Raw genomic sequence first — 13,662 nt, forward strand, 5'->3', positions numbered from 1 at the left:
CATATACAGGACATTCTATCCAGCAGCAGCAGAATACACATTCTCCTCAAGTGCACAAGGAACATTCTTCAGGATAGATCATATGATAGGCCACAAAATCTTAGCAAATTTAAGATTGAAATCATACCATCTACTCTGATCAAAATGGTGTGAAACTAGAAACCAACAACAAGAGGACAGTGAGAAGATATAAAAATATGTGACAACAACACACTTATAAGCAACCATTGGGTCAAAGAAGAAATCAAAAGGAAAAGAAAAAATAACCTTGAGATAAATGAAAATGGAAATACAATATATCAGATGTTGTGGAAATCAACAAAAGCAGTTATGAGATGAAAGTTTATAGCAATAAACACATATATTAAGAAATTAGAAATATCTCAAATAAACAAGCCAAGTTTACACCTCAATGAATTGGAAAAAGAAGAGCAAATTAAGCCCAAAGTTAGCAGAAAGAAGAAAATAATAAAAATCAGAATGGAAATCAGTGAAATAGGAGAAAAACATTAGGAATAATCAGTGAAACTAAGAACTGACTTTTTGAAAAGATAAACAAAACTGACAAACCTTTAGCTAGACTAAGAAAAGAAAAAGAAGACCCAAATAAGTAAAATTGAAATGAGAGAGGAGACATTACAACTGACTACAGAAATATGGACTCATAAGAGACTATTACAATCATATGCCAACATACTACATAGCCTAGAAGAAATTGATGCATTTCTAGAAACACGCAGCCTACCAAGAGTGAATCAGTACTGGAATCCTAGCTAGGGCAATTGGACAAGACAAAGAAATAAAAGGCATTCAAATCGGAAAGGAAGAAGTGAATTTGTTACTATTTGCTGATAATATGATCTTACATGTAAAGAAATCCTAGAGTCAGTCAAAAAACTGTTGGAATCAGCAATTTCAGTAAAGTGGCAGGATACAAAATGAACATAAAGAAATCAATTACATTCCTTTTCACTAATGATGAAGCATCTGAAATAAAGAAATTAAAAAAAAAAAGCTATCTCATTCACGGTAGCATGAAAAACAATCAAATGCTTAGGAATAAGCTTATCCCAGGCAATGAAAGATCTATACTGTGAAAACTATGAGACTTTGTTGAAAGAAATCAAAGACACAAACGAATGGAAGTACATCTTCTGTTATGGATTGGAAGAATTTATATTGTTAAAATGGCCATACTACCCAAAGCCATCTATAAATTCAATGCATCCTCCATCAAATGCCAAAGGCATTCTTCACAGAAATAGAAGAAATCTTGATATTTATGTGGACCCACTAAAGACTGAATAGCCAAAGAAATCCTGAGGAAAAAAATAAAGATGGGACTATCACACTTAAGAATTTCAGACTGTACTACATACAGAGCCATAGTAATGAAAACAGTATATTACTGGCATAAAAAATTAACACATTGACCAATGGAACAGAAATACAGAGCTCATAATTAAATTCCAGCGTATAGGGTCAACTTCAACAAGGGAGCCAGGACACCCAATGGGGAAAGGATAGTTTCTTCAACAAATGGTAGTGGGGAAACTGGAGAAACCCAAGCAGAACAATGAAATTGGAACCCTCTCTCACAAAAATTAACTCAAAGTGGATCAAAGACTTAAACATAAGTCCTGATACTGTGAAACTCCTAGAAGAAAATGTAGGGAAGAAGCTCATCATGACTGGTCTTGGCAGTGATTTTTGGGTAATATGCCCAAAGCACCAGCAACAAAAACAAAAATAAACAAACGGGACTACATCAAACTCAATAGCTTCTGCATAGCAAAAGAAACAATTAACAAAATGAAGACAATCTATAGAATGGGAGAAAATTTTTGTAAACCGTGTATCAGATAATGGATTAATATCCAAAATATATAAAGAACTCAGTCACCTTTGTAAGAAAACAATTCGGTTAAAAAGTGGGAGAAGAACTAGACATCTTTCCAGAGAGGACTTCAAAACATGAGACACATGAAAAGATGCTCAACATTACTAATTGTCAGGGAAATGTAAATAAAACCCATAATGAGATATCACTTCACACCTGTTGTAATGGCTGTCATCAAGAAGACAAGAAACAACAGGTGCTAGTAAAGATGTGGTGAAAATGGAACCCTTATACATTGTTGGTGGGAATGTAAATTGGTCCGTCCACTATGGAAAAAATATGGAGTTTCCTCAGAACATTACAAATAGATCTACTATATAATCCAGCAATTCCTCTTCTAGGTATAGAAGAAAAAGGAAAATAAAACCAGATTTTGATGAGATATATGCAGTACCATTTTTATTGCAGCCTTACAGTAGCAAAAGTATGGAAACAACCCATATGCTCATCAACAGATAAATGACTTAAAAAGATGTGGTACATGTACACAATGGAATATTATTCAGCCACAAGAGGATATCCTTCTATTTGTGACAACATGGATAGATCTTGAGCACATTATGCTAGGCAAGATAAGTCAGAGAAAGACAAGTACTGTATCCTATCACTTAAATGTGGAATCTAAAAATGTTAAACATATATATATATATAAAGTAAAATGGTTGTTACCAGAGAATTGGGGAAGGGGATAAGAGTGGTGGTATGTATGTATGTATGTATGTATGTATGTATGTATGTATTTATTTTTAAGAGTGATGGTATTTAAAGTTACAGACTTGTAATGAATAGTAAGTAAGCCATAGAGATCTAATTCACATTATAATGACTATAGATGGTAATATTGTATTATAATTATATAATGTAAATATTGCTATGTTGAAAATCATATTACAATATAGAAATATATCAAAGTAACATGTTATATACATCTTAAACTTAGAGAATATTGCATATCAGATTTCTTCAGTTAAAAATAATTGTGATTAATATGTTCGCGGTGGGAAATTTCAGCAGAGAATAGGAATAGGTAAAAATAACCAAAGGAAATTCTGTAACTATAAAGTACAATAATTGAGTTAGGACTCTGGATACATGGTTTAATAGATTAGATTCTGTTGAAGAGAGGATTGGTGAAGTAGAAGACAGGTCAGAAGAAAATATAGAAGGACCAGAGCATATAGAAGACAAAATGATGGAAGGAAGAGACATATGGGAACACAGTGAAAGATATGTTATTGGAACCTGTAGAGAAAAAGTTAATTTGCACACTTAAGTTCTTTTCCTGTTAGAAAGATGACCTCAGGTTTACCTTCTTTTTATATAGTTTCTCTTAGACATGTATCAAGATAAATGTGACGTTTCAGTTCTGTTACCAAACAATGGTATTTTATTGTGAAAATTATCTGTGATTGGTGAATTACATCTGGACTGAGAGGACTGTGAAAGCACATGTCATACTCTAAGGAAGGACATTACTGCTTCATTGTTTCTCCTGCATAAAACTTGTAGGGAAACAGACCTTCAGCTTTCCTTTATGGTGTCTCTTCTAACTCAGTGCACCCCTTGTGTGGGGCTTAGAAGCTGCATGAATGGGCTGTTACTGGATGTGGTTACTATTTGAGACTCAAGAATGCTTGAGTAGATTGTATCCATCTACAGCTTAGTCTGCCCTCTGTGATTGATGAAGGGTCCGGGGACCAGCAACTGGATGTTTTAAGAACTCCTGATAAGGATGTGCTTGATTTTGTCATTTTGAACCCAAGGCTGCTGATTATCATGCAGAGTGGGCACTTTCACAGTTCTAGAATGGGAAAGGAGAGTGAGTGGGGCAGAAGCAATATTTAAAAAGATAATTGGAGAAATTTTCCAAAACTGATAAACATATTAAACCACAGATTCAGAAGATCTATGAACCCTAAGCAGAATAAATAGAAGAAAGCATTTTTAGGTACATCGTTGGAAAACTGCTCAAAGTTGGTTCTTTTTTGCTTGAGATTCTCCTGTACTGGAGTGGACTGCATTTATCTATGCAGAAATGGGGGGAAATGTTAACAGAAAATCTTAAAGTAGCCAGAGGAGACGTATTGTCTTCCAAGAAACTAAAATAAGCTGACTTTCTCAACAAAAGCAAGGAAACAGTGGAATGGTGTCTTCCGAGAAGGAAGACCCACAGTAAAGGAAACACCAAAAGGAATTCTTCAGGCAGAAAAAAAATGCTTTCCCAGATGGAAGCAAGAGTGCAAAGAGATGAAGACCATCGGAAAGGGTAATACATGGGTGACTATGTAGATATTGACCATGAAGAGTAATAACATCTTACAAGATTCACAGTGTGTGTAGGACCAAAATACAACAACAGAAAAAAAATGGGAGAGGAAAAATTAGAGTTAAAGTGTTCTACAGTCTGTGCATTGTCTAGGAAATGGTAAAAATATTAATTTGTATTACATCTAGTCAATCCAAGATGAATGTTACATAGTCTCTCGGGTAACCACTGAAATGAACACCTAAAGGCACTAGAGGTGAAAAACAGTTTGTGTTTTTCATTTTGTTTTGGAGAGAACCATAAATCATTCCACAGTTCTCCTTTAAAGAGAAATTCTATGGAACATAAAATGATATTCAGTAAATATATTCAGCAATAAAAATTACTTAATTAGGGGCATTTGGTAGGCATAGAAGGGGAGATGTTTGAAGGCAGGAAAAGAAAGGAGAATGACCCAGAGGGTGACAAAGCATGTAGAATAAGAGAAACACAGAAGGAGAGTAAACACATAAGGGGCAGAATTGGAGAAACAAGAGAGGGGGTGATATAGGAAGCTTTAGTAGTGTTTCTGGAAGATTCTGCGACTCATCTGGAGTGAGAACCTCTGTGAACATTTTTTTCAAATCTTTTATCTCTGACCTGAATGCTAATACTTTGTCCAGCTGTTTTAAATAATCTCTTCTATACTAGAAAACTGATTTTTTCCTGACTCATGTAAATGGTTCATCTGAAGTGATTCTGTAAAAAGTAAGTTGATTCTCCTATGGAATCTTGACTGACTTAAGTTTTAAAGAACTTTAAAGTTACAATCTAAAGCCAGTATAAACACAAGTTTTAAAAATAAAACAGAATACAGCATATCATGTAATAAGTTCTCAAAGAAGTTAGTCTTAGAGTAAGTCTTAGCTGAAATATCACATCCTCAGGCCCTTCTTGATCTATTTAAAATAGCTCATTTTCCCACCTCCACCCCGTCATTCATATTTTACTTGTTTTTCTTTTTTTGGCATATCACCATTATATCATATGTTTGTTTATTGTTTATATTCTCCACCAGAATGCAAGTTCCATTTATACCTCCAATTTCAGCATTTGGAGCAATGCCTAGTACACATTAAACACTCAGAAAATATCTGTTGAGTGAACAAATGAATGCTCAGATCAACAGAGAGTAAAAACAACTAAGAGAAAAAGGTGTTCAAGGACATGTGAGTTTGTTCTCTCAGTAGAAATCCAGTGCATGTTACATATTGTATTATGGGACTATTTCAGCCCATGTTTCACTTAATTGACATTAGGCACCAACTTTATTTTATTGACATTAGGAATGATTTTCGTATATCTGATCCATAGCAAAAGCCACAGCCCTATCCCAGGCTACCTCACATGGCAACTGAACACAGCAACTCTCCTTCCTTGATTTTTCTCACCATTGTCCCTCCTTCCTGAGCCTCCTCTAAACTCCACCCCTTCACTGTGCCCTAATTTCTCAGCTGAAATGCTAGACTTAAAAGGATAAGCATGCAAGTCAATACTCTTAATATATTGTAATCCAGAGAGCCTGGTTATTGGGAGGGAAAGTAGTGTGAGTTTTGAGCTTGGGCATTGGAGGCAAATAAACCATCTTGCTACTCATTGTCCTCTAGTTCTAGTGTCTTTGTCTGTAAACTGGGGGTAATAATGTTTACTTTTAGAGTTCTGGGGGGAAAATAAGATTTGTATATAAGGTGCTTAAATACTTGTTTAATCAGTGATATATCGAAAGGAATAAAGTCTCTTGCTTCTTGTTCAGAACTATCCTTTAGAGAACTTTAGAGGACTTTCAGGGAAAGGAAATTCAGAGGAAAGCAATGTTTTGTTTCACCATGGGCGAAGAAGAAAGGAGGCTTGTGTTATTTTGGCAGGAGCCTGGGGATGGTAGGGGTCAGAACATATGTGCATCAGCTGACTCTCCTGACTCCCAGAATGAAGGCTCTTGATACAAGAGTGAGGGTGGCTGATGCCAGACAGGGCCCTGCTTGCTGACACACATGGTGTCCCTTGGCTTCCTATAGCCTAGGAATGGGTATAGTGTCATCCAGACATTCTTTCTTAACTGTTTTGTTGAGTTGTACCACTTATGTAAAGTGGTGCATACATTCTAGGTGATTTGTTTCATAAATCCTCAGTGAATTTTCACAGACTAAACGTAGCCATATAACTACTACTTAAAGGCACAAAATGACCAATGTCACATACCCTGCCCTGTGTCCCATTTTGGTTACTGTTTCCATCCTTCTCCCCCACCAAGGATAACCACTATCCATGGATTCGTTTCATCTCTTTTTGAACTTTATAGAAATGAGACCATATTTGTCTCATTTAGTTCACTTGAGATTATGTTTGTAAGGTTTATCCATGCCATTGTGTGTGGTTTTGTATTTTATTCATTCTCATTGCTGTACAGTATTACAGTAAGACTATACCATTATTTACTCTGTTGTTGATAAGCATTTGGGTAGTTTTTACTTTTGGGTTATTGTGAATAATGCTGCTTTAAATATTCTTGTACATGTCTTTTGCTACTTACATTACTTAAGTTTTAGATAAATATGCATATTTAAAATCATGTATACATATATTTTAGAAATGGATTTTTTTCTACCTCATATTTTAGATTTTTATCAGTACTACTTTTCTAATCATCTACCATAGCATTCTAGAGTACTGTATTCATTTTCATTAAAATTATTTTGAATGTCTGTGTACTACTCTGACAGGTACCCACTAATATAACATTAGAGCTTTGGATTTGTTTCGCTTGTCTTGAAGCGTTATACTTGTGAGCTTCACAATGTTGTGACCACACAGTATTCTGCTTTTTAAGTAATCTTTAAAAGGCTCTTTTAGGATGATACTCCACGTTTGAGAGTATGAAGTCATTCTTCAGGGGTAATTATCGTATTACCATATCCTTGATAAACACCTTTTTTTAACAAAACTGATTCCATCAAATGCTTTTTCTTAGCTAATGATTGGGTACATGTTTAGGCAAACGTGTCTTTTGTACAGAGTCATTTGTTCAAAATAACTTAGAAAGTGCCTTCCTAATATGAAAGGTTTATGAGAACTTGAATTTGAGAAGAATCTCTTTTTTCTGAAGTATAACTGTGGGTTGAAAAAATCAAGTTATATTTGGAATATATGATAGATCTTTGAGAAAAGGATTTTGTTGTAGTCTTTCTAGTCCAGGTGTTGTTTCCAGTCTGATTGCCAGTGGCACGTTGCTGTTCTGGCAGACGTGTTGTGCTGTTGTCTTGAACTGTGGTTTTACTTTACATGTCCCCGATGAACCGACAATTTTTGCACCTTTTCATCTGTTTATTGACCATCTAGAACTCCTCTTTTCCAAATTTATTTTCCTGGAAGATATTTAATTTCTCCTGTAATGCTTAGCTTTTTAGTAAATTACAGTTTTGGTGCCCAAAACTTATCCATGCCCATTCCCTACTTAATAATAATAATATAATAATTCAGATTATTATACAATATGTCTGTTGCTTTTACAGCAGAATGAGATTTTGACACTTCTTTGCTTTGTTTGAGCCTGGAAGATAAGTGGGTTATAATTCAGGCCTAAATATATAATAGTTTATTTTTTAATTGTTCCTTTATTAGATTTTAATAAAGAATTATTAAATTAGATTTTAATAAAGGATTTTTATTAAATTAGATTTTAATCTTAATTAGATTTGTTTCTTTGGTTTATTAGATGTAATGATGTTCTAAATTATATGGTATTAAACTTGAATGAAGAAATATTTTATATGAATTACTATGGAATAATGTATATGAAGAGAAGTGTTCCAAGTTATTTTCATAAAATTATAGGGTCTGTACTTGTAGTAAATGATGCTAGGCTTCAGTAGGAATGACACTGGACATTTGAAAAATTATAGTCTTTTTGCAAAAACAGTCATATGAAGTCCTGCATCTTGTGTTTCAAGAGAAATGTGTCAGAGCTGGAGAACATTCAGAAAATGGCAACTAAAATTTAGAGGCTAGAGTAGCAGAAGAGACTTAGACCCTTCAGTGTGGAATGATCCTCAGGGATATAATTAGAAAAATCTTAGAATTGGAAGGGGGAATTAGGCTTGATCTAGTCCAACTTGTTACCTGTTGTAGGAATTTATCTCATGGTAATCCTGACAAATGGCTGAGCTTCCTCTGTTTGAAGATTGGATGTTGCATGCTGCTGGATTTAAATCCTGGCCCTCCTACTTAAGAGCTGAGTGATTCTGGGCAAATTCTTAACCTCTCTGTGCTCCATTTTCCTGACTTACCATTTATTGCCAACTCTGGCAATAGGCAAAGACTGCAAAGGACCTGACCTCCAAGCCCCTCCATTTTAGTATTTAGACATGAACTGAAAATCAATCAATGTTAATGTTTCACATCTGGTGGAAAAAGTATACTCAGGGTACAGTAGTAACATTAGAAAGGAATTTTTCAGTATAGGCTGGAGTGGTGAAAAAGGAGGTGCGAAGGGGCTTCATACAGCAGGTGATTCTGTTCAAAGAATTTACAAGATCAGTTTCATTCCTTCTTTTGTATGACAGCTCCTCACTTTATCAAATGTAAAACTCTAAAAGGATAGATTGGGTAAATATAGATTTTTCCATAGCTTTAGAGAGTATTTTGTGTAATTTGGCTAGTGTTTAGGAAAAACAAAATGGACCACTAGTGAGTGATAAGAATCCTTTAATCCAAGAAATTGTATGGGCTGTAAAATAGTTTATTTCCTTTAGTTCATGAATGGTAGTTCAGCAAAATTGGAAATTTGAAACAAGTTTAAACCTTTTGCATTTTAAAGTATTCTGAATAGGATATCACTGAGATTCAGCTGTGAATTACACAAAATTTCAAAATAAGAGTGACTTAAACAAGATAGCAGTTTACTCTCTTGTAACAGTCTGAGCAGCAAGTTCCAGGCTTCATGTGGAGGGAAGGATGAAGAAGCTGCTGCTAGGGACATTTCTGCTTGCATGCTGTTGGCCAGAATGTAGTCACTTGCCTGTGTCTATTACAAGAGATGCAAGTCTCTACTCTGGGTAGATGTGTACTCAGGTGTAGTTTGGGAGTCATATGTCTGAGAAGGAAGGGTGGAGTAGATACTGGGGGACATCTAGCAGTGTGACAGAACTAATTTGTTCACCACTTACATCCCAGGTGCCTAGTACTGTGCTCACCATATTGGTACTCATTAAATACTTGTTCCGTGGATGAATATTCTTTATTGCTCCTGTCAAAATAGGTATTGATCTGAATATTTACTTACATACATGATAAATTATGGCAAATTTGTCCGTCCTTGGATTTAAAACTTTTTTTTCTCATCTGTGTTCTCCCGTGTCAAATAAAGTATTCTTAACAGTTTTCAGACAGATTTACTACCATACAAAATCTATCTTAGCTCCTTTATTGTTGATGTTTTCTTCCCCCGACTAAAACTTGGAGACCTAGTAAATCTCTCTTTACATGTGTCTTTGATCAACCCAGTCCTGGCATGTAAAAGTACTCAGTAAATGTTTTTAGATTGAATGAATGAATGGGAGTTAAACTTTGATGAATCCATGCCTTTTTCCCCCCAGTTACTTCCCTAGGAAAGTTTATGGCTAATACACTTAAAAGAAATTCTTGGCCTTTAATCTGTTTATATTACAAGATTTTTTGGAATATTCATTTGGCTTTCGGGAAGAATGTGATTATGAAACAACTATTTGGATTTAATTAATTATAACTAAGTACTAATTTACTTAAGTCATTATTTCATAGATGCTAGTATATTTCAGCAAAAAGAAGAGATATTCTTAATGCATTTGAATACTTTGACCTCAGATAACCAATTAGTCTGTCAGTGTGCTTAAATGAAGAGATGATGTCATTTCTTTTCCATTGTTTCACAAGGGAAAATTTCTTTAAGTATGAAGATACATGAGTCAGTTATTTCTTCAGATATCATAGACAAAGCTTACTTCTTAAAAATTTATATTTTTTTTCAGCTTTATGGGGGTATAATTGACAAAATTAAAGTATTCAAAGTGTACATCATGATGATTTGATATATGTATACATTGTTAAAGGATTCTTTCCATCTAGTTAATTAACACGTAATCACCTCACATATTTATATAGACATATATACACATATGTATGTGAGACTATTTTTCTACTCTTTTACAAATTTAAATTACACAGCATGGTCTTATCAATTGTAGTCACCATGTTTTACATTAGATTCTCAGATACTATTCATCTTATAGCTGAAAGTTTGTAGCCTGTTACCCACCCCTCCCTATTTTCCACAACCTCAGCTCCTAGCAACCACTTTTCTACTCTCTGTTTCTATGAGTTTGACTTCTTTTCTTTAATATTCCACATATATAAGTGGATCTCATGTAGTATTTCTTTATCTGGCTTATTTTGGTTAGCATAATGCCCTCAAGGTCCATCCATGTTGAAAATAGAACTTCTTTTTCTTGTGACTGAATAATGTATTCCAGTGTGTGTGAATATACACACTACGTCTTCTTTATTCATTCATGTGTTGATGGACACTTGGTAGTTACCATATCTTGACTATTGTGAATAATGCTGCAGTGAACAGGGGAGGGCAGATATTTCTTTAATATCCTACTTTCATTTCCTTTAAATATCTCTCCAGAAGTGGGATTGCTGGATCATATGTTAGTTCTATTTTTTATTTTTTGAGGAGCCTCCGTACTATTTTATGTAGTGGCTGCACCGATTTATAGTATCATTAACAGCACACAAAGGTTTCCTTTTCTCCCCATCCTTACCAACACTTGTTATCTCTTCAGTTTTTGAAGACAGCTATTCTAACAGGTGTGAGGTGATCTCTCATTGTGGTTTTGATTTGTGTTTCCCTGATTATTAGTGATGTTAAGTTTCTTCTCATGTACTTGGCTATTTGTATACCTTTGGCAAAATATGTATTCAGTTCCACTGTCCATTTTAAAAACCAGATTGTTTGTGTTTTGCTGTTGTTAAGTAATTTAAATGTTTTGGATATTAACCTCTTTCAGATATATAATTTGTAAATGCTTTCTTCCAGTAGGTTGCCTTCACATTTTGTTGATGGTTTCTTCTGTGCAGAAGCTTTTTAGCTTGATTTAGTCCCATTTGTTTATTTGTACTTTTGTTGCTTTTGCTTTTGTTATCAAGTCCAAAAAAATCAGTGCCAAGACCAGTGTCAAGGAGCTTACTTCTTATTTTATTCTAGAAGTTTGATGATTTCTGGTTTTAAATTTAAGCCTTTAACCTGTTTTGAGTTAATTTTTGTGTAATGTGTAAGATAGGAGTCTATTTTCATTTACTTGTATGTGGCTATCCAGTTTTCCCAACACCATTTGTTAAAGAGACTGTCCTTTCCCCATTGTATATTCTTGATTCCTTTACATAAATTAGTTGACCTTACATGCAAGAGTTTATTTCTAGGCTACCTGTTCTATTCCATTGATCTCTGTCTCTTTGTATGCTGATGCCATACTGTTTTGATTACTGTAGCTTTGTAATATAACGAAGTCAGGAAATTTGGTGCATCTAGTATGTACAAAATACTGTGCTGTGTACTTCCTAGGAGTTTTAATACTATTTGTCAAAAAAAAAATTTATAATAGCCTAAAAATGATAAATGATACATGAGCTTTATAAATAGATTATGAGGGTTGAAAGAAGTAGAGATTTTATCAAATGGGGGAAACAGGAAAGCCTTTTAGAAAAGGCAAAAAAGGACTACCTGTAGATTTTCTGATGAAATAGTATTAAAACTAGTTGTTAGTTTTAACTTATTATAGCATTTATTTATTCTTCAATAATACAATGACTGGATTAACCAGAAGAGGAGAAAGAAAGAGGTTAACAAAACAGTAAATTCTATTCTGTCTAAAAGATATTTCAAATTTGATTATATTTTTAGATAGGAATATGGAATTCAGTAATCCTTTCTAGAAATATTTAATGAATATCTCTGTGCTAGGTTCTGAGGATACAGAGGAGACTAAGATACAGTTTCTATCCTCAAGGAGTGTGTACCCCAGTAGAAGAGACAGACATAAAGAGATACCTTCAGTTCTATGCAATAAGATATCAAAGTGATACATATGAGTAAAATTTGGGGTTACAGAGGAAGGAAATATGAATAAATTATTGCGTTGTTATGACAGCAAGTTTTTTTCTTTTTCTTTAGTTGGAGAACATCAACTGACGGGCCATAAAGTGGCAGTTAAAATTTTAAACAGACAGAAGATTCGCAGCTTAGATGTTGTTGGAAAGATAAAACGAGAAATTCAAAATCTGAAACTGTTTCGTCATCCTCATATTATCAAACTGTAAGTATTTTTGCACTTGATAATATAAAGGAGAAACTCTTAAAATCTTATGAATTTATAAATAATTATATTTAGCTGAACTTAGTTAAGTTTTTTTGTATTTATATTTTGCAAGTGTTAATTCTTTTAACTTCTATCCATTCTTTTTTTGCATACTTCTGGTTTAGGATTAAAACTCTAATTGTAAGTTGACTCTTTAGTACTCACATTGAAGGTCATTTAGGACTTTGATATTTCTAGATTTATTTTGTAATTTTTTTTCTAGTCACTTTAACATATCAGAATATTTTCTTTTTGGAGAAGTTAGAAATTAACTTAAGGATTATCTGCCAGAGTACATTACTTGCAAAACTGTAATCATTAATTACTGATAATAAAGCTCTTAGGAAGGCAAATGAATTTTTTTTGGTAAGTTACAAGCTTTGAAGATAAGTAAATTAAGAGATTAATAAATAAGCTAATTAATTAAATTGAAAATAAATAAACAAATAATTTAAAATCAACTGGACCCCATAGAAAATTTAGACATTATGTATGCAGCAATGTTCCTTTATGTCATTTGAAGCTGTATTTAATATTTATTGAGAAAATTTCATATGTAAACACTGAAAATTGTCTTTATTGTAAAGCTTGAATAGAGTTTAATAAAGTAAATGTCAGTCTTATTGAGTACCTGAGAATGACTAGGAACTGTATTGAGCATTTTACATATATAATTTCACTTCATCCTCTTGATAAGCCTATAAGATAGATATTATTGTCCTTATTTTATAGATAAGAAAATTGCATATCTAAAGAGTCTGAGCAACTAATCCAGGGTCAAATAGCTAGTAAATTGCAGAGCTGGTAGTTGAGTTCATTTGTGATTCCAAATGCTGTGCTGTTAATCTCTGCATCAGTACCGAGATAACTGAGAAGAAAAGTGGTTGAGTCTTTGTTTGCTAGTTCATTATAAGCAGACATTACATTTAGCCTGAGCTTTGTTAGTGAGCAATCTTTGGATGTTAGTGTTAATAGGGAACAACTTGATAAACCTGTAGAGGTACCTCGTTTACCTCATAGCAAGGCTGCATAGTAGCCGTGGTAGGCAGAGTAGCAGCCCCCAA

The 13,662-nt window shown here is 33.9% G+C and overlaps 1 protein-coding gene across 3 annotated transcripts in view; it reads left to right on the plus strand.

Annotated features, from left to right (window-relative positions):
- PRKAA2 (protein kinase AMP-activated catalytic subunit alpha 2) overlaps positions 1-13,662 on the plus strand; it is a 58,203-nt gene that overhangs the window by 14,101 nt on the left and 30,440 nt on the right. For all 3 annotated transcript variants that reach the window (XM_032494387.1, XM_032494385.1, XM_032494384.1), the window contains exon 2: positions 12,415-12,556. In XM_032494387.1, the coding sequence (XP_032350278.1) occupies positions 12,415-12,556 (142 nt within the window). The remainder of the gene's footprint in view (positions 1-12,414; positions 12,557-13,662) is intronic.

This window comes from Camelus ferus, chromosome 13 (genome assembly GCF_009834535.1).
Source record: "Camelus ferus isolate YT-003-E chromosome 13, BCGSAC_Cfer_1.0, whole genome shotgun sequence".
Taxonomy (NCBI): Eukaryota; Metazoa; Chordata; class Mammalia; order Artiodactyla; family Camelidae; genus Camelus; species Camelus ferus.